Source organism: Rhamphochromis longiceps, linkage group LG22 (genome assembly GCF_057381845.1).
Source record: "Rhamphochromis longiceps isolate RC_006_pf linkage group LG22, R_longiceps_female_GT1.1, whole genome shotgun sequence".
Taxonomy (NCBI): Eukaryota; Metazoa; Chordata; class Actinopteri; order Cichliformes; family Cichlidae; genus Rhamphochromis; species Rhamphochromis longiceps.
The window spans coordinates 14,641,467-14,663,166 of record NC_140577.1 but is presented as its reverse complement, the minus strand read 5'-3'; the positions used below and the strand labels follow the sequence as shown (position 1 = coordinate 14,663,166).

Here is a 21,700-nt window from a genome sequence, read left to right as displayed (position 1 = left end):
GGTCTGACATCATGCCTGTAAAGTCTGGTACTGATCAGACTGGATTTCATTGAGTTATACTAATTTGTTTCTTCATGGCGTGACATCAAAGTTCGCCATGCCGCTGGTGTCACACCCTTTTGCGAAAAGTCACAGTTTTCACTGTAACCCAAGACCAACTCCTTAAGGCTTTCCTGGAGAAATTTGAGGCTGCAGATGTCACCCATCACTATACTGTACCCCAAAGTGTAAAACATGACATTTCCTGTTCCCACTAGGTGGCGCTGTCCTTGATGTCAAATATGGCAGTTGAAATATGTTCAGGGGTGGAGCCTTATCATATGTGTGCTCTTTGGTCCAGATCGGAACATGTATGACAAAATGAGAGGCAATAAGATTTTCATGGCGAGTCATCGAAATTCGCCATGGCGCCACGGCCTCATAGTATTGTGAAAACTCAAAAGCTCCGCAATTTAACATGGCACAAGGGTGTAGTTGACACTGTCCAAATTTGAAGGTTATGAAATGAAACCCCAAGGAGGAGTTCGCAAAAGTTCGAGGCATGGAAATGGCAAAATTAGAGCCAAAATGTCACCTTCTCTTCCAAATGGCGGACTTCCTGTTGGGTTTGCGTCAATGGGCCCACAGACTTTTTTGTTCGTCTTGGCATGATACACATGTGTGCCAAATTTCATACATGTAGCTGAAACGATGTGGTCGTAGGGCTGCATTTAACAAGGCATAGGTGGCGCTGTAGAGCCATTTCCTAGTGCTCATAAGTAAAACCATTAAAATACAAAATTTTTCACCGGACCTGGCATGTGTGCAAAATTTCATGAGTTTTTGAGCATGTTTAGGCCCTCAAAAAGGCCCTTGTTTTGCCTGAATAATAATAATAATAATAATTAAAGCTGCAAGCAGCGTTATGAGGGCCCTCGCACCCCCGGCGCGTCGAGCCACGCCCAACACCTAAAACCAGCACCTCCGATCTGATGTCACATTGATGGAATTCATGCATTTAACCACCACCTAACATTTCAACTCATTCATTCATGATTAGTTAGTCGTTCCACTAGGTGGCACTCTAACCATTATGTACAAATGGAATAACAAACATTTCCGAGCTCGAGTCTCATCACGCCTATGAGCTTTGGGAGAGATTGGACATTGTGTCTTTGAGTGACAGCAGATTACTGCTTTTTGGCGAGTGATTGAAACTCTACGTGCCGCCATGACCACCCCGTTTCCCTGAACGTAAAAAGCTTCGCAATTTAACATCACAAAGGTCTTTAGATTCCACAGACTGGAGATTGGTTCAATATGATGAAATCCCTTGGAGGAGTTCGTCAAAGAATCATGCCTGAAAAGCGGGGAAAATGTTGCCAAAATTGCACATTAATTTTAAAATGGCTGACTTCCTGTTGGATTTGGGATATTGCTCCAAGAGACTTTTTTGTACATCTTGATATCTCCTATAAGCTTAGCAGGTTTCAGACTCATACATAAAACACAGAGCAGTGGCTGATATTTTGAAATATTGTAGGGGGCGCTGTGGAGCCATTTCGCGCTATTCAATGAAAATGATCACATGACAGCAAAGCCTTCATCACATTGGAGGTGTGTGCCAAATTTAAAGCCTCTATAAACTTTCCAAGCCCCTCAAAAGCCACTTCATCTTTCATGTTGAACCGTGTTGCCACCAGGGTGCGCCGTTCAGTTTAAAGTCACAATTTTTGCACTGAAGCATCACGAGGGACTGATGGTGATATTCACCGCTTTTGAGGTGGCCACGATGAACCTGTGAAAATCAGTACAACAAAATTAAAGCCATGACATTTCCTGTTGCCACTAGGTGGCGCTGTCCGTATTTCCGACAATGGGCACATCAATCTGTTCAGGGCGGGTCTGACATCATGCCTGTAAAGTCTGGTACTGATCAGACTGGATTTCATTGAGTTATACTAATTTGTTTCTTCATGGCGTGACATCAAAGTTCGCCATGCTGCTGGGGTCACACCCTTTCGCGAAAACTCACAGTTTTCACTGTAACCCAAGACCAACTCCTTAAGGCTTTTCTGGAGAAATTTGAGGCTGCAGATGTCACCCATCACTATACTGTACCCCAAAGTGTAAAACATAACATTTCCTGTTCCCACTAGGTGGCGCTGTCCTTGAGGTCAAATATGGCAGTTGAAATATGTTCAGGGGTGGAGCCTTATCATATGTGTTCACTTTGGTCAAGGTCAGAAAATGTATGACAAAATGAGAGGCAATAAGATTTTCATGGCGAGTCATCGAAATTCGCCATGGCGCCACGGCCTCATAGTATTGTGAAAACTCAAAAGCTCCGCAATTTAACATGGCACAAGGGTGTAGTTGACACTGACCAAATATGAAGGTTATGAAATCAAACCCCAAGGAGGAGTTCGCAAAAGTTCGAGGCATGGAAATGGCAAAATTAGAGCCAAAATGTCACCTTCTCTTCCAAATGGCGGACTTCCTGTTGGGTTTGCGTCAATGGGCCCCCAGACTTTTTTGTTCGTCTTGGCATGATACACATGTGTGCCAAATTTCATACATGTAGCTCAAACGATGTGGTCGTAGGGCTGCATTTAACAAGGCATAGGTGGCGCTCTAGAGCCATTTCCCAGTGCTCATATGTAAAACCATTAAAATACAAAATTTTTCACCAGACCTGGCATGTGTGCAAAATTTCATGAGTTTTTGAGCATGTTTAGGCCCTCAAAAAGGCCCTTGTTTCGCCTGAATAATAATAATAATAATAATAATAATAATAATAATAATAATAATAATAATAAGAAACGGAGCAGATACAATAGGGCCTTCGCACTCTCGGTGCTCGGGCCCTAATTAAAGCTGCAAGCAGCGTTATGAGGGCCCTCGCACCCCCGGCGTGTCGAGCCATGCCCAACACCTGAAACCAGCATGTCCGATCTGATGTCACATTGATGGAATTCATGCATTTAACCACCAGTTAACATTTCATTTGGTTCAACCATGAGTATAGTCGTCCCACTAGGTGGCTCTCTAACCATTATAGACAAAGGGCATAACAAACATTTCCGAGCTCGAGTCTCATCACGCCTGTGACCTTTGGGAGAGATTGGACTTTGTGTCTTTGAGTGACAGCATATTACTGCTTTTTGGCGAGTGATTGAAACTCCACGTGCCGCCATGACCACCCCGTTTCCTTGAACGTAAAAAGCTTCGCAATTTAACATCACAAAGGTCTTTAGATTCCACACACTGGAGAATGGTTCAATATGATGAAATCCCTTGGAGGAGTTCGTCAAAGTATGAAGCCTGAAAAGAGGGGAAAATGTTGCCAAAATTACACATTAATTTTAAAATGGCTGACTTCCTGTTGGATTTGGGATATTGCTCCAAGAGACTTTTTTGTACATCTTGATATCTCCTATAAGCCTACCAGGTTTCAGATTCATACATAAAACACAGAGCAGGGGCTGTGGTTTTGAAATTTTGTAGGGGGCGCTGTGGAGCAATTTCGCGCTATTCAATGAAAATGATCACATGCCAACAAAGCCTTCATCCATTTGGAGGTGTGTGCCAAATTTCAAGCCTCTATAAACTTGCCAAGACCCTCAAAAGCCACTTCATCTTTCATGTTGAACAGCGTTGCCACCAGGGTGCGCCGTTCAGTTTAAACTCACAATTTTTGCACTGAAGCATCACGAGGGACTGATGGTGATATTCACCGCTTTTGAGGTGGCCAAGATGAACCTGTGAAAATCAGTACAACAAAATTAAAGCCATGACATTTCCTGTTGCCACTAGGTGGCGCTGTCCGTATTTCCGACAATGGGCACATCAATCTGTTCAGGGCGGGTCTGACATCATGCCTGTAAAGTCTGGTACTGATCAGACTGGATTTCATTGAGTTATACTAATTTGTTTCTTCATGGCGTGACATCAAAGTTCGCCATGCTGCTGGGGTCACACCCTTTCGCGAAAACTCACAGTTTTCACTGTAACCCAAGACCAACTCCTTAAGGCTTTCCTGGAGAAATTTGAGGCTGCAGATGTCACCCTTCACTATACTGTACCCCAAAGTGTAAAACATGACATTTCCTGTTCCCACTAGGTGGCGCTGTCCTTGAGGTCAAATATGGCAGTTGAAATATGTTCAGGGGTGGAGCCTTATCATATGTGTGCTCTTTGGTCCAGATTGGAACATGTATGACAGAATGAGAGGCAATAAGATTTTCATGGCGAGTCATCGAAATTCGCCATGGCGCCACGGCCTCATAGTATTGTGAAAACTCAAAAGCTCCGCAATTTAACATGGCACAAGGGTGTAGTTGACACTGTCCAAATTTGAAGCTTATACGACCAAATCCCAAGGAGGAGTTCGTTAAAGTACAAGGCATGGAAACGGTAAAATCAGAGCCAAAATGTCACCTTCAATCCAAAATGGCGGACTTCCTGTTGGGTTTGCGTCAATGGGCCCACAGACTTTTTTGTTCGTCTTGGCATGATACACATGTGTGCCAAATTTCATACATGTAGCTGAAACGATGTGGTCGTAGGGCTGCATTTAACAAGGCATAGGTGGCGCTCTAGAGCCATTTCCCAGTGCTCATATGTAAAACCATTAAAATACGTAAATTTTCACCAGACCTGACGCGTGCGCAAAATTTCCAGAGTTTTCGAGCATGTTTAGGCCCTCAAAAGGCCGATTCATTTGCCGAAATAATAATAATAATAATAATAAACAGAGCAATTACAATAGGGCCTTCGCACTGTCAGTGCTCGGGCCCTAATTAAAGCTGCAAGCAGCGTTATGAGGGCCCTCGCACCCTGGCGTGTCGAGCCACGCCCAACACCTAAAACCAGCACGTCCGATGTGATGTCACATTGATGGAATTCATGCATTTAACCACCAGCTAACATTTCATTTGGTTCAACCATGAGTATAGTCGTCCCACTAGGTGGCGCTCTAACCATTATAGACAAAGGGCATAACAAACATTTCCGAGCTCGAGTCTCATCACGCCTGCGACCTTTGGGAGAGATTGGACTTTGTGTCTTTGAGTGACAGCATATTACTGCTTTTTGGCCAGTGATTGAAACTCCACGTGCCGCCATGACCACCCCGTTTCCTTGAACGTAAAAAGCTTCGCAATTTAACATCACAAAGGTCTTTGGATTCCACACACTGGAGAATGGTTCAATATGATGAAATCCCTTGGAGGAGTTCGTCAAAGTATGAAGCCTGAAAAGAGGGGAAAATGTCGCCAAAATTGCACATTAATTTTAAAATGGCTGACTTCCTGTTGGATTTGGGATATTGCTCCAAGAGACTTTTTTGTACATCTTGATATTTTCCATAAGCTTACCAGGTTTCAGACTCATAGATGAAACACAGAGCAGGGGCTGTTGTTTTGAAATTTTGTAGGGGGCGCTGTGGAGCAATTTCGCGCTATTCAATGAAAATGATCACATGACAACAAAGGCTTCATCCATTTGGAGGTGTGTGCCAAATTTCAAGCCTCTATAAACTTGCAAGCCCCTCAAAAGCCACTTCATCTTTCATGTTGAACAGCGTTGCCACCAGGGTGCGCCGTTCAGTTTAAAGTCACAATTTTTGCACTGAAGCATCACGAGGGACTGATGTTGATATTCACCGCTTTTGAGGTGGCCACGATGAACCTGTGAAAATCAGTACAACAAAATTAAAGCCATGACATTTCCTGTTGCCACTAGGTGGCGCTGTACGTATTCCCGACAATGGGCACATCAATCTGTTCAGGGCGGGTCTGACATCATGCCTGTAAAGTCTGGTACTGAACAGACTGGATTTCATTGAGTTATACTAATTTGTTTCTTCATGGCGTGACATCAAAGTTCGCCATGCTGCTGGGGTCACACCCTTTTGCGAAAAGTCACAGTTTTCACTGTAACCCAAGACCAACTCCTTAAGGCTTTCCTGGAGAAATTTGAGGCTGCAGGTGTCACCCATCACTATACTGTACCCCAAAGTGTAAAACATGACATTTCCTGTTCCCACTAGGTGGCGCTGTCCCTGGTGTCAAATATGGCAGTTGAAATATGTTCAGGGGTGGAGCCTTATCATATGTGTTCACTTTGGTCAAGGTCAGAAAATGTATGACAAAATGAGAGGCAATAAGATTTTCATGGCGAGTCATCGAAATTCGCCATGGCGCCACGGCCTCATAGTATTGTGAAAACTCAAAAGCTCCGCAATTTAACATGGCACAAGGGTGTAGTTGACACTGTCCAAATTTGAAGTTTATAGGACCAAATCCCAAGGAGAAGTTCGTTAAAGTACAAGGCATGGAAACGGTAAAATCAGAGCCAAAATGTCACCTTCAATCCAAAATGGCGGACTTCCTGTTGGGTTTAGGACATTGCCATAATAGACTTTTTTGTTCGACTCTGAACGTTATAACGGTGTACCGACTTTCAAACTTGTAGGCCATACCCATACCGGGGGCTCGCGTTTTTCAATTTTCTAGGTGGCGCTACTGAGCTAATTTTCCCTGGCCATGTCTGACAACATTAAAATACGTAAATTTTCACCAGACCTGACGCGTGTGCAAAATTTCATGAGTTTTCGAGCATGTTTAGGCCCTCAAACGGCCAATTCATTTGCCGAAATAATAATAATAATAATAATAATAATAAACAGAGCAATTACAATAGGGCCTTCGCACTGTCAGTGCTCGGGCCCTAATTAAAGCTGCAAGCAGCGTTATGAGGGCCCTCGCACCCCATCGCGTCGAGCTACGCCCAACACCTACAACCAGCACCTCCGATCTGATGTCACATTGATGAAATTCATGCATTCAACCACCAGCTAACATTTCATCTCATTCAATCATGATTATAGTCGTCCCACTAGGTGGCGCTCTAACCATTACTGACAAATGACATAACAAACATTTCCGAGCTCGAGTCTCATCACACCTGCGACCTTTGGGACATATTGGACATAAAACACAGAGCTGGGGCTGATGTTTTGAAATTTTGTAGGGGGCGCTGTGGAGCCATTTTGCGCTATTTAATGAAAATGATCACATAACAACAAAGCCTTCATCACAATGGAGGTGTGCGCCAAATTTCAAGCCTCTATAAACTTTCCAAGCCCCTCAAAAGCCACTTCATTTTTCATGGTGAACAGCGTTGCCACCAGGGTGCGCCGTTCAGTTTAAAGTCACAATTTTTGCACTAAAGCATCATCAAGGACTGATGGTGATATTCACCGCTTTTGAGGTGGCCACTATGAACCTGTGAAAATCAGTACAACAAAGTGTAAGACATGACATTTCCTGTTCCCACTAGGTGGCGCTCTTCATATTCCTGACAATGGGCACATCAATCTGTTCAGGGCGGGTGTGACATCATGCCTGTAAAGTCTGGTACTAATCAGACTGGATTTCATGGAGTTATACTAATTTGTTTCTTCATGGCGAGATATCAAAGTTCGCCATGCTGCTGAGGTCACACCCTTTCGTGAAAAGCCACAGTTTTCACTGTACCCCAAGACCAACTCCTTAAGGCTTTCCTGGAGAAATTTGAGGCTGCAGATGTCACTCATCACTATACTGTACCCCAAAGTGTAAAACATGACATTTCCTGTTCCCACTAGGTGGCGCTGTCCTTGATGTCAAATATGGCAGTTGAAGTATGTTCAGGGGTGGAGCCTTATCATATGTGTTCACTTTGGTCAAGGTCAGAAAATGTATGACAAAATGAGAGGCAATAAGATTTTCATGGCGAGTCATCGAAATTCGCCGTGGCGCCACGGCCTCATGGTATTGTGAAAACTCAAAAGCTCCGCAATTTAACATGGCACAAGGGTGTAGTTGGCATTGACCAAATATGAAGGTTATGAAATCAAACCCCAAGGAGGAGTTCGTTAAAGTTCGAGGCATGGAAACGGTAAAATCAGAGCCAAAATGTCACCTTCAATCCAAAATGGCGGACTTCCTGTTGGGTTTAGGACATTGCCATAATAGACTTTTTTGTTCGACTCTGAACGTTATATAGGTGTACCGACTTTCAAACATGTAGGTCATACCCATATCGGGGGCTCGCGTTTTTCATTTTTCTAGGTGGCGCTACTGAGCTAATTTTCCCTGGCCATGTCTGAGAACATTAAAATACGTAAATTTTCACCAGACCTGACGCGTGTGCAAAATTTCATGAGTTTTCGAGCATGTTTAGGCCCTCAAACGGCCAATTCATTTGCCGAAATAATAATAATAATAATAATTAAAGCTGCAAGCAGCGTTATGAGGGCCCTCGCACCCCCGGCGCGTCGAGCCACGCCCAACACCTAAAACCAGCACGTCCGATCTGATGTCACATTGATGGAATTCATGCATTTAACCACCAGCTAACATTTCAACTCATTCATTCATGATTAGTTAGTCGTTCCACTAGGTGGCGCTCTAACCATTATGTACAAATGGCATAACAAACACTTCCGAGCTCGAGTCTAATCACACCTGAGACGTTTGGGAGAGATTGGACATTGTGTTTTTGAGTGACAGCAGATTACTGCTTTTTGGCGAGTGATTCAAACTCTAAGTGCCGCCATAACCACCCCGTTTCCCTGGACGTAAAAAGCTTCGCAATTTAACATCACAAAGGTCTTTAGATTCCACACACTGGAGAATGGTTCAATATGATGAAATCCCTTGGAGGAGTTCGTCAAAGTATGAAGCCTGAAAAGAGGGGAAAATGTCGCCAAAATTGCACATTAATTTTAAAATGGCTGACTTCCTGTTGGATTTGGGATATTGCTCCAAGAGACTTTTTTGTACATCTTGATATCTCCTATAAGCCTACCAGGTTTCAGATTCATACATAAACCACAGAGCAGGGGCTGATATTTTGAAATATTTTAGGGGGCGCTGTGGAGCCATTTTGCGCTATTCAATGAAAATGATGACATGACAACAAAGTCTTCATCACATTGGAGGTGTGTGCCAAATTTCAAGCCTCTATAAACTTTCCAAGCCCCTCAAAAGCCACTTCATCTTTCATGGTGGACCGCGTTGCCACCAGGGTGCGCCGTTCAGTTTAAAGTCACAATTTCTGCACTGAAGCATCATGAGGGACTGATGGTGATATTCACCGCTTTTGAGGTGGCCACGATGAACCTGTGAAAATCAGTACAACAAAATTAAAGCCATGACATTTCCTGTTGCCACTAGGTGGCGCTGTACGTATTCCCGACAATGGGCACATCAATCTGTTCAGGGCGGGTCTGACATCATGCCTGTAAAGTCTGGTACTGAACAGACTGGATTTCATTGAGTTATACTAATTTGTTTCTTCATGGCGTGACATCAAAGTTCGCCATGCTGCTGGGGTCACACCCTTTTGCGAAAAGTCACAGTTTTCACTGTAACCCAAGACCAACTCCTTAAGGCTTTCCTGGAGAAATTTGAGGCTGCAAGTGTCACCCATCACTATACTGTACCCCAAAGTGTAAAACATGACATTTCCTGTTCCCACTAGGTGGCGCTGTCCCTGGTGTCAAATATGGCAGTTGAAATATGTTCAGGGGTGGAGCCTTATCATATGTGTTCACTTTGGTCAAGGTCAGAAAATCTATGACAAAATGAGAGGCAATAAGATTTTCATGGCGAGTCATCGAAATTCGCCATGGCGCCACGGCCTCATAGTATTGTGAAAACTCAAAAGCTCCGCAATTTAACATGGCACAAGGGTATAGTTGACACTGTCCAAATTTGAAGCTTATACGACCAAATCCCAAGGAGGAGTTCGTTAAAGTACAAGGCATGGAAACGGTAAAATCAGAGCCAAAATGTCACCTTCACTCCAAAATGGCGGACTTCCTGTTGGGTTTAGGACATTGCCATAATAGACTTTTTTGTTCGACTCTGAACGTTATATAGGTGTACCGACTTTCAAACTTATAGGTCATACCCATACCGGGGGCTCGCGTTTTTCATTTTTCTAGGTGGCGCTACTGAGCTAATTTTCCCTGGCCATGTCTGAGAACATTAAAATACGTAAATTTTCACCAGACCTGACGCGTGTGCAAAATTTCATGAGTTTTCGAGCATGTTTAGGCCCTCAAACGGCCAATTCATTTGCCGAAATAATAATAATAATAATAATAAACAGAGCAATTACAATAGGGCCTTCGCACTGTCAGTGCTCGGGCCCTAATAATAATAAACAGAGCAATTACAATAGGGCCTTCGCACTGTCAGTGCTCGGGCCCTAATAATAATAAGAAACGGAGCAGATACAATAGGGCCTTCGCACTCTCAGTGCTCGGGCCCTAATAATAATAATAATAATAAGAAACGGAGCAGATACAATAGGGCCTTCGCACTGTCAGTGCTCGGGCCCTAAAAACTAACTGACATATAGGAGCGATCAAACTTTACCTTTCTGAACTCTGATAATGAAGGAGTGAGTTTCCATGGATACGAGTCGACAGTAACCATCAATCAAGTCAGCCAAGTTCTCCGCCGTGGTGAGAGATGCTGTCGTAACTGTGAGAGGCTACACAAACACAGACAGACAGCATAGTAGGCCTGTTACAGATAGCTATTATTTCAAACACATACATAAACACAAACAAAGCAAATCACTAGAAATTTTCAGCCCTTATGTTCAAGAAAAACTCATCATACATGCATGTCTTACATGTGAGTACATCAAATCATATAGGTAACAGTAAACCAAACCACTCTTGTAGACAAACTAAGCAACACAGTGAAAATAGCTTTTGATCTTTAGAGGTCAGAATGACGCTGCCAAGTGAAACAATAGTAAAATATCACCTACAAAGAAAAAAAGGTACCTTAAAACCTTCTACTTACCTCACAAGACTCAAGCAAACATTTTTCTTCATAAAAAGCTCATAAAGAGTTGATGGATGATTATTATATAACAAAATGTGATCTTTTTTAACTACATGTATGTAAAATAAGATGGAAAAATTGTTATTTGCCAACAGTCAAGTTTTCCATAGTTTATCACAGTAACAGAGAGGGTAGTGATACCTCAGCAGCTCCGGCTACGTTCAGTTGTAGCATGCCTTTCCTGTCCTTTTCCTCCATAGCTGAGTACTGGATGGACTGGACTTGATTAAAATTTGCTAGATGGGTGGGCTGAGGACAGAGCAACACACGCAAGAAATTAAAGTAAAACATGTGAACTACACTCGTTAGTTTTCTTTGATCATGAACTAGAGTGCAATAAACCTGGATGAGTTTTACTTTATGTTCTTTGTAGAAACTCACCGTGGACCCCTTGTCAGTGAGGTAGCTGATTCCTTCCTCTGGCCCAATGGCTAATTCTACCTGGATCACCCAGCTGGACTGTTAAAGAGAGGATGAGATGCAAGTTAAAAGAGACAGACCGGGAGGAGGGAGAAGGGCAGGCCAGGAGAAAATTACAGAAAATAAAACATGAGCAAGGAAAGGGAGTAGGGACAGCATCAAAGCCCTTCTAGAAGGGAGTCTCAATACTTGTCATCCCTCCAGATGCTTGACTTGTGTAAGAACCATGTTTCTGCCTTACATGTCTGCAGGTATTGTTCGCTGGATACATGCAAAGCCTGACGCCACCAAAAGGGGTCGACCTAACACGGAAAAGCAGCGCTCCCTGAGGGCAGCGTGGCAGAGTGAAACTGAGCAGCAGACTCAACCTACCCCAAGGGCACATTTGAAGAACTCCTTGTCATAGCGGTAAATTGGTGCAAGTATCTCCAAGAACTTCAGGATGCACTGCTCATCATTAAGGTTGGCTACTTGCTTAAATGTCTGCTGAATCAATTTTCGAAGCGTTTTAGCCTGCACAAAAAATGGAAAAAATATACTCAGTTAAACAGCAAACAGTCTGCCCATTCATCTACAGTGTACATTGTATCTTACACAGATTTACAGAGTGGATTTTGCTGAAGGACGTGTGGGTCTGCTGGCATTACAATCACAGCCTCACATGTGAATTTTTTGATCTCTTATGTCACCAACACAAAGCAGACAGATGGTAGAGAGAAATACATCAAGGAGGATCATTCTGCTATTTAATCCTCTATTCTTTGACACTCTTGGCACAAAAATGGACAACATATTGTCCTGCGCGCACACACTGAATGCATAATTAGGAAAATAAATAAATTAACACACATTCAGTATGCAGACAATCCTATGAACTGCTTTTTATATATAGATGGAAAAAAGATGAGTATTTAGCAGGCTTGCAAGAGGAACATGCATAGGTTTAAAACAGAATAGCAATTAGGGGCATTCTGCACATTATAAGTTTAATGACTAAGAATTTATTAGATTAACCGACTGCAAACTTGACTTGGACAAAAACACCCAACGGACTGATCTCAGGCAGCCTGAATGACTTGGTATTACACATTTGTCTGCACTAAACATTTACTATAAAACAGAAATAAATATTCAGGACAGAAATATTCATATAACAATTTAATATTTAACTCATTTTAGTGCTACTTTAATATTATTGATTTGTCAATAAAAACTGTATTATATAAACTTCACTGCAGCAACACAGAGCCCTGATGCCAGGTGTTCACTGTTTTAATTCCTAGAATTCCACCACACAAATGCGCATAAACACACAGATATCGTCCGTCCAAAGTGTCCACCCTTCCTGAGAGGAAGTACCACGAGTGGCTATCAGCTCCTTCATCAACACACTGACTGTCTCTATAGCAACTGGCTGACCAATTAGGACACTAGTACCTGCATCTAAACACCCCACTTACACACGCACAAAACAATCAATTCGCTGACACTAGTTCACTTCATTAGCAGTCACTGGGAGCAGTTTAGTGTTATTTTAGTCTATTTGGTTTTTCCACAGCAAAGCATCACAACAGTCTGGCCATACGCACGATTTGTGATACAAAGTTCTTCTTTTTGTCCCTGCGAAGCACGACTGATTCACCAACAAAAAGTTGCTTTATTGCTCCTAAAATAACAGTTATCATGCGTGAGCAACTGATGGCAGCTTCCAGCGGGATAACATGCCATGTCACAAACCTCAAATCATCTCAAACCTGTGTTTTTAAAATGACTGTACAGAGGTGGCCTCCACAGTACCCACATCTCAATGCAATACAGCACCTTGGGGATATACGGCCAACAAATCTGCAGCAACTGTGTGATATCATCATCTCAATAAGGAACAAAACCTCTGAGGACTTTCCAGCACCTTGTTGAATCTATGTAATGAGCAATTGAGGTAGTTCACAGGGCATAAGGGGGGTCCAACCCAGTACTAACAAGGAGTAACCAACACAGCTGTGGGAGTACATATTTTGTTGGAACTTTAAATCTTAATATTAAGTCACATTTTTACCATACACCATATACTCATGACTACATTGTCATGTATTATAGTATACAGATCAGTGAATTAAAAGTAATAACGTGTTTTTAGGGACACGCTAAGAAGTCAAAGAATTTTCCAACTAAAGTTCTTTATTTCTTCTACTAAACATATTGCAACTATGACCATAGGTTTTGTTATATTATCCTGAAACCTTATCATACCAATCCTTAATAAAGTGTGCGGCACTGTTTCAATCGTTCAGCCCGGGTCAACTTTGATCTTCAAATCTCCCAGAGGTCAGCTTTGCTAAACCTGCTGCCCGGCCAGTCAATGTGAATGAACAGAATCTGCTCTTTATAACATCAGTCACTGTTTACTATCACGGCCATCTGCTCTGGGTTTAGTGTGTCTGTCTGTGTGTGTGTGTGTGTGTGTGAGTGAGTGAGTAGAGTCCATTCAGGGAGAATAATCTCATTAAATGACTACAGTTCTCTTTCACCAGAGTGAACAACACAAACCTAAATGGCAGCTGTGCTCGCTCCCTCTGTGTTTCACACAAACACTAACACAAATGTGCAGCATGTGAGCATGCCACAGCTCCTCTTGCATTTAACTGGCAGTACATATTATATAAATGATTAAACACAGAACTGCAAGTCAAAAATGTGATTAATCTGCAAGAAACAAAATGGTATTTAAAAGACCAATCGTGGCAGCCACTTACCAAGCTTACATATATTTTATATTTTTTCGTGTGTTTTGATGTTTTTTTGTATTTTTTAAGCTCTCCCCAGTTTCCCCCCTCTACTAAGTGACTGATTTATTCAACAGAAAGTAGTTCCCCCCCAAGATTTATTGAAACATTCTTACAGTGAGGATAAGACTGAAAACATTTACCAGGTATTAAATTAGCCAGAGATTCATTTTCTGTTGATTAGTTTGTTTTTGTTCAGCTCTCTCCGTCTCTCTGAAGTAAACAGTCCTTTCTTTCAGCTATGCATCAATTCAGATCAGGTGGTCACACAAATTATAAACACTGCAATAAAATATTCTGTGGAGACGTTTATAATCGAGTCAATTTACTGATGTTTCACTGCACATGTGTGTCACTGTGCGCCTCTTCGCGGCTTATAAAACAGACCTCTTGGGAGTGAGTGTTGTGATGTCTGCCAAAGGAGCAGAAAAAGAGACGAGAGGAGTCAACAAGGCTTGACAGACCTCTTTTCTTTTTTTTGGGTGGGGTGGGGGGGGTGAAGGAGATGTATATTGACACCTCCCCCTCCCTTTTCATTGTTGGAGAGAGAAAGTGGGTTTAAACATGACCCGAGGGTCACGCATACCCATCACAGAGATACACCAGAATGAACACACGGTCTCTCTCTCTCCTGCAGAGCATCTGTCTTCCCCGCCTGCTGACATCAAGACCTTTTCGGGTCACCGGGCCTTTCACACTCTCTCTCACACACACACACCAAGACCATTCTCATAAACACGTGCCGTAAATTTATCACTGACGCAGACGCTGCTCAATATGCAAGAAGCACCACCACCACATACGACCAGCCAACCAAAAGGTCTTCTCAAAGAAACAGGAATCCGTAACTATAATACACAATATGTCATACTTTCCTGTTACTTCGGTAAGTTGACCTCATTGAATCATTGAGTAGCACATCAGTACGCAGTAGTAGTTTCAATAACTGCTGACTACTTGGTTAACTGTATACTGGGATATATACGATACTCGAGCAAGTGTAAACCTAGCAGAAATTATTCTTTGTGGTTAAAAACAACGTTCATCACATTACTTCATAATTTATGAAGGTTTTTCTAATGTTTCTCTATTTTCTTAGATTGCTTCACATTTAATCTGCTGGACCTCACAATGTCTGATAACATCAAATAACTCATTAGAAAAATCTAAGATGAAGCTACTAGAAATCTGCTAATAAAACTACACACCGATACTCCAATACCAGTGGAAATACACAATATTTCACATCCAGACTTGCAGTGTAACGAATATCCACACCAAACACACTGGGTTTGTGCAGAAAATTTGTCCTCAAAAAAAAAAAAAAATACGTGTCAAAAATGGGAATGACATTAAGGTCCTGATGTTTCTAAACAAGAAAATTTTGGGTTCATCCAATTCTCACGAGAAGGAACCTGCAGGGAGATTTAGATCCAGGAGTTGAAGCTGTATCACGACCATTTCATACATATTTGGGACCACGTGTGAGGAGGCAGAGAAATATAATTTCAGAGACCTAACTGCCCTGGAGCAGTGTATAGCTGGGTGTCTGACGTATATCAGTGTATATTCAGTACCATTGCACGTTTTGAGCCACTTTTTGCCAGATGCAGCGGTCTGATTGGTCAGATCTGTTTATTTGGATCTGAAAAATCGAGTTTGGTTCGGAAAAATAATTCTGAAAAATATTTGCACAAATTTGTGACCTTCGGTGTGTAAAGCCCCCAAGTTTGCAAGATCAATAGTTTGACCTTGTTTTTGAACTCAAGCTCTCCACACGGACATGAAACCCACCTTAACTGAATCCAGCAGGTCTTTTGGGAAAAACCGCCTCAAACCAACGTCTTTCCTGAAAAAAGAAAGACAGGAGGAAAAAATCAGAATGTTTATCGTGGTGTAATTACAAAGAAGAATGTTAATTGGCAAGCACTTCTGTCTTTATCTGATCTCAGATGCGTGTTTCATCCTCTCCTGGGGTATTGCCAAAAGCAGACACAGACAGATACAGTTAAATGGGCAGGCAAGAGAAGACAAGAAACCGAAAGCGATGACTAAGTGCTGACAACAGCACACTACTCATCTTTTCCTTTAAAGATGGGGTTGGAGAAAACCGATGAAGGCAGAAAGGGAGAGAGAGTTGCAGGAAGAAGTGCACAGAGGGTGACCACAGAGACAAAGAAAGATGAGCAGAGCTTTAACAGGAAGTTGGCTAATGACTCATACCCCTCAGGAGAAAAGACAAGTGAAGAGAGTGGGAGAAAGGCTGGAAGCTTGCATCCCCCTTTTCCTATTCCTGTTTCCCCAATAAAGGTCAAATGTCAAACTAGAATTAAAATAAAAAAGTCTGAAACAGGAATTAAAAATATAAAAATGTAGTTTTCAGAAATTCTCCCAGATTGTTAAACTTTCTTTTAGAAAATGACCATGAAAGAAACTCCTCTCTAAAACGGTTCTCTCAAAATCAAAGGCATGTCATCACAGGAGCAACGAGAAATACACACAGACAGAAATTATATAATCAAGCTGACCTCAGAGAACGAGCCCTGACAAAGGCCCACTGATTAAACAGCACTGCTCGGGCTCCACAAAGATGACAGCCAACTGCAACCGGCTGACCGTTTACATGAACATTACTGTATGTTCTGTGGCTCCAATGAGAGAAAACGCTTACAGTGCAGACCTACTCGATTTTTCACATTTGTGTAATGTGTTAGAGCAATCTCAAAAGTAATATCGAGTTAAAGCACCTCTGGCTACAATGACTGCATGAGGCTTTGATGGATAATGACTTCCAACTTTTCTTCCCTCCCCAGAGAGCCAAACTGACTTAGATTAAATAAGCAGAAGGCCACATATTTGATGACTAAAAATAAAACCAACATAAAAGAAAACTCCATGTAAAAACGACACCAGCCCACCTAGATTAGCCTACATCTTGTGTCGCAGTTGTCTCATATGGCCACACACAGAGGCCACCGATCAAATACACTAATTTGAAATTGAATCAAACCGCACTGAAGGCCCACATCTGTCATTTCCCCTAAATTTCCTGAGCATAAGGCAGCCTCTTGTTTATTTTGGGGGATTATTTTGCTTCCCTAGCAGACCATGCTAAGAGGGTTTGGGTGCCATTTCAGTCCCTGGGGCCGGATTCTGCCATTGTGTGATCTAGGACGGCCCTCGGTGGTCCAAACATCTTTCATTTGGGAATGATGACGACTTTCATGCTCTTGGGCATTCTTATGTTTTTCACCAGATCTTCACCAATTTTATCTCCACATCCTTCCTTGGTTTTCTGACATCTGACACCAACTGTTAGAACCTAAAGACAGATGTGTGCCTTTTCCAACTACATCCAATGCATTCAAATTACACATGTGGATTTGAATCAAGATGTAGAAGAATTTCAAAGACCACTGATAGATGTAAGATCTCTCAGATCTCAACTGTATATGTAAAAAAAAAAAAATCAATATAGAGACCTTTTACAGGTCAAGCCATAGAATACTCGGCACCATTTATAGGGAAAATGTGTACAAAAGGAAACACATAAAGGGTAAAGTTTCCAAAAATATGTGAATTTCTGATTGGGCATAAATGGTGTCAAATAAGAAATCTCTTCAAAGAAACCTGATAATTATACTTGTTATAATGTTTCTAATGGAAGATGAAAAAGAAGCAGCAGAGGTGAAAAACTCTAATTAAAAGATGAACAGAAGTCTCTGCCTTTTCTGCCAGCAATCCAAAACGGTGGCCAACATGGATCAACTACAGCCAACAGCGCCATACATTACCCAAAGCGCATTATACATTTTTGGCGCTTAATGCTCATAAAGGGCCCAGCAGGCTCTGATGGCCAACTGTCAGCTTCCTGTATCAAAGCCCTAGTAGCTCTTTCCATCTCGCTCTCTTGTTGGTTTAAAATATGCATGAGACAACATCTTTTTCCAATCAACAGAGAGGCAGCGAGGGAACGATGGAGACAAAACAAAGAGAGGAAGAGCACAGAAGGAAAACCAGATAAAAATAGGGGAAGTGAACATGGTGCAGAGAGACAGAGAATGAGAAGAAGAGACAAAGAAAAGACAGAAAACATTCCTCTGGATTAATTGGAGAGCTCGTTAGGCTGACGGGCAGAAAGAAAGAAAGACATGAGTGAAAGAGGACAGCTCATTAGAGTCACACCAAGTTAGAGGCAAGCCTCATTTAGAGTTCACTTTGTAAATTCTTCAACCATCTTTCAGAGAATCCACAGTGGGACAACGCATTGAGATAACATGAGTGAAAAACATAGAACGGTTTCCTCTTTAATACCCGTAAAGGTAACAACAAGGACTGCAAATATACTCAGCTTCAATTTGCAGTTGCTCACATCCCTGCTTCCTAAAATCTATTCAATTTCTTTTGCACTAATCCAGGTTTCTAGTCAAGTCAAGAGAAACTTCCTCTGCCAAAAAGTGATACACTGTGCTACTTTTTCTGATCTGTAGCTCTGAAAGCGGTGTTTCAAAACACGTTTCCAGGAAGAGAAATGATGAGATTAGGATGGACTGATGCACCAGAGAGGTTGGGAGCCGAACTGTGCTCCTTGAACTCTTTGCTTATGAAGACAATACTTACTCCAGTAGTTCATAGTTAGATTTCTTGTCCAGGGCATTTCCTCTCATCTCTTTAAAAAACCTCCTAGAAATGAATCCAGTGGGAGAGAGAAAGAGAGAAAGAGTGAGGTCATTTTTTTTTCATTTTCTTTTTCAATAAAATGCAAAAACTGCTGTTGCTTTGCACAATGAATAATAAACTGACTAATGTTGGCAAGAATTATCAGTGTAGCTGACGGGCAGACAGACTGTGCATTCTGCAATGGTGAAGAAAACAACTCAAACTGTACTTTAAATTGTTCGTCCAGCAACAACAAAGGAAACAGAGCGCTTAATACTTGGACTGAACCTTTTATTCTTTGATATTGAAAGAAAAAACAGCAATCTGCATGCGAAGAAATGGAAACAAAAGCAGTGGAGTACATTGTGTTACCTAATTTCGAGACAGCCCAGTTTGAGAGCTACATCTTGTTCCACTTGATCTCCGTTTTCTGTCATGTAGTCGTTCTTCACCTGAAACATGCAAATACGCAAAGGTGTTTATTAAGACATTTACTTCTCAACAAATGGAGGGTCATCTCGCTCACACACACATACAGGCAATCCTGCTGACCTAGATTATCCAAAGAAAAACACACTTGCAGGGTGTCTTCTAGTAGTTCCATATGCGTTAGTGCTAGCTGCTGGCAGGGAATGAAATATGTTTGTGTGTCTGGGTGTCTCTTGTGTGCTTGTGCATCTGTTTGTGTTTGTACCTGGTGGTAGAAGTAGTTGAGAGTAGGTTTGTCTTCTGTAAACTGCTGCACAAAGCCCTTTGGTAGATATCGGATTCTTAACTCATACCTACGGAGGAGAGAAAGAAGACAGAGACGTCACTACGTTACACTAATGTAAGGATTATTTGTGATGTGAATATAAAGATGTGCGGGTGAACAGAAGGAGGAGAATCAGCAAGGGACGGAGGGAGATTACAAAAGCGCAAGATGCAAGAATGCAAATGAGAGGAGTGCTTGTAAAAATCAGTGTAGCAGAAACAGACAGAGAGATAGTTGTTGACTTAGTCACACAAAGCAGGCATCTGTTTCTGTCTCCCTCTTTATGTCCACCGAGCAAAAGGTCTCCACCTCACAATAGAATCAGCACTAAGACTGCCACAATAAAGGTAATGTATACCAGAGCATTAACATCCAAACTACTCAGCCTTTACAGCCACACAGCACCGTGCGCACAAGGGCTCTCATCACAATTCGACAGACGGGTCACGCAATTTTTCATGATGCCAGTTGCAATAAATCACTTCTGCTTCGAAATACAATATGGCAGACTGCTGAAGCTAGCCGTTTTTGAAACTACTGACTTTACAAGGCCAAATAACTCATGTCTAACCCAAGCAGGAAACTGTTTATAAAACATAACCTACAAGTTCAACATCCTCCAGGAAGGGGCTTGTTTAAGAGACGCAAGCATCTAAAACTCATCTACCTCATGAGGTCCTGGTTATAAACTTTATAAACTTTAAATTAGATTACCTTATGTTTAGTTTAAGTTTTGTTGCACATAAACAGGGACAATTGACACAACAAGTCAAACACATGATGGCAAACAATATGTCAAAACACGTTAGAAGCCTGTTTAGACATAACTTTGTATTAACATATTTATTCATAAACTATCGAAAATATTTTCACCGTCCTGAAGACAGTCCCACAAATCCTTCATCCATTTCTGCTGTGTAGCCATGTCAAGGAGAAATAGTCTACCCAGAGATACCCAGTCCTCCCTGGTCCCAACTTCCTGCTCTACATCTTTCCAGAGGCAAGTGTTCCCAAGCCAGCCAACAGAACATCCAGTATCCAGTGCATCCTGGTTCTAATCCAGGCTTTCCTCTGAGTAGGACATTAACAAAACACCTCATATAGATGGCAGCCTTCAAAGATGCAATAATCTGTCTCAGGCTCCTGCTCTACTTTCCCCTCACTTGTGAGTAAGACCCTGGGATGCTAAAAGTCCTCCACCTGAGTTTATCCCCCAGTAATTAAAAAAAATGTGACCCATCCAAAATAGGAGGATCCTGTCTGGTCCCTTATAACAGCAGTCTAGCTTGCAATTTGATGTAGTGGCTCTTATCACAACATTACAAATACAGGCTTCATCTTGCACCTCCACTCTTCATTTGGCCGTGCTTGTTCATATTTCTCTCTGACGTGGGATACGCCCAAATCTGGGTGGAGCCAGTGCACTTGGTCTTTGGATTGACCGTTACTGAGCCGCAGGCCAAAACATGAAGTCCAGCGCACTTTGTTGATGTCTAAAATCTTCTGGATGATCCCCTGCAGACAAAGAGGAAAAAAGAGAAATAAAATGACTGATGACTGTGCAAATAATACTTCATATCTATGAAGGTAAAATATGCATAATTACTTTCTAATGTATCTGTGCTGTCCCTGGGTGCCGAAAACACCTGTATAAGTTTGATATGTTTTAAATAAAACAAAACTTTTTGTTGTGTCTTTTTGGTAAAAAAAAAAAAAAAAAAAAAGCTTTACTTTATTAACTCAGCCAATGTTTCCCTGACATTTTGGATGAGACCATCGATTTTTTAGTTTATGTCTGCGTGAGTTTGTGTCGGAGACTTCAAGAGATTTAACGTGACATTCCCACCCAAACAACTTGACAGACATCAAACACACGCGCACAATAATGCTCACAGAGCCATGTGTGCTCCCATGTAAAACGCTGGGGGGTCTGACCTAGATACTGAAGTAGAGAGGGATGAAAGGAGAGCAGAGGAGATCGGCAGTGACGTATGACCACTAAAATCTGAGCAGAGCTAGGTAGTTTCTACGTCACAGCGGTGGATCTAAAAGCATCCTGCTAAGTAAACCTACACTAGCACGCGCACACATAAATGGTGCCCTGAGGTGACATGCATTAGCAAGCAAAATATTGTCAGTGCGTTTGGGCCCATTTTAACAGTGCTGACAGCTAGGACGTTGAGATGAGGACA

General features: G+C 42.0%; 1 protein-coding gene across 6 annotated transcripts in view; it reads right to left on the bottom strand.

Moving 5' to 3' along the window:
• Positions 1–21,700, bottom strand: part of ptk2aa (protein tyrosine kinase 2aa) — an 85,118-nt gene that overhangs the window by 36,644 nt on the left and 26,774 nt on the right. For all 6 annotated transcript variants that reach the window (XM_085396730.1, XM_085396732.1, XM_085396731.1 and 3 more), the window contains 9 exons: positions 20,854–21,023; positions 19,449–19,536; positions 19,127–19,206; positions 18,716–18,778; positions 15,890–15,944; positions 11,685–11,825; positions 11,274–11,351; positions 11,034–11,141; positions 10,413–10,530 (listed from right to left, as the gene is read on the bottom strand). In XM_085396730.1, coding sequence (XP_085252856.1) covers positions 10,413–10,530; positions 11,034–11,141; positions 11,274–11,351; positions 11,685–11,825; positions 15,890–15,944; positions 18,716–18,778; positions 19,127–19,206; positions 19,449–19,536; positions 20,854–21,023 — 901 coding nt within the window. The remainder of the gene's footprint in view (positions 1–10,412; positions 10,531–11,033; positions 11,142–11,273; positions 11,352–11,684; positions 11,826–15,889; positions 15,945–18,715; positions 18,779–19,126; positions 19,207–19,448; positions 19,537–20,853; positions 21,024–21,700) is intronic.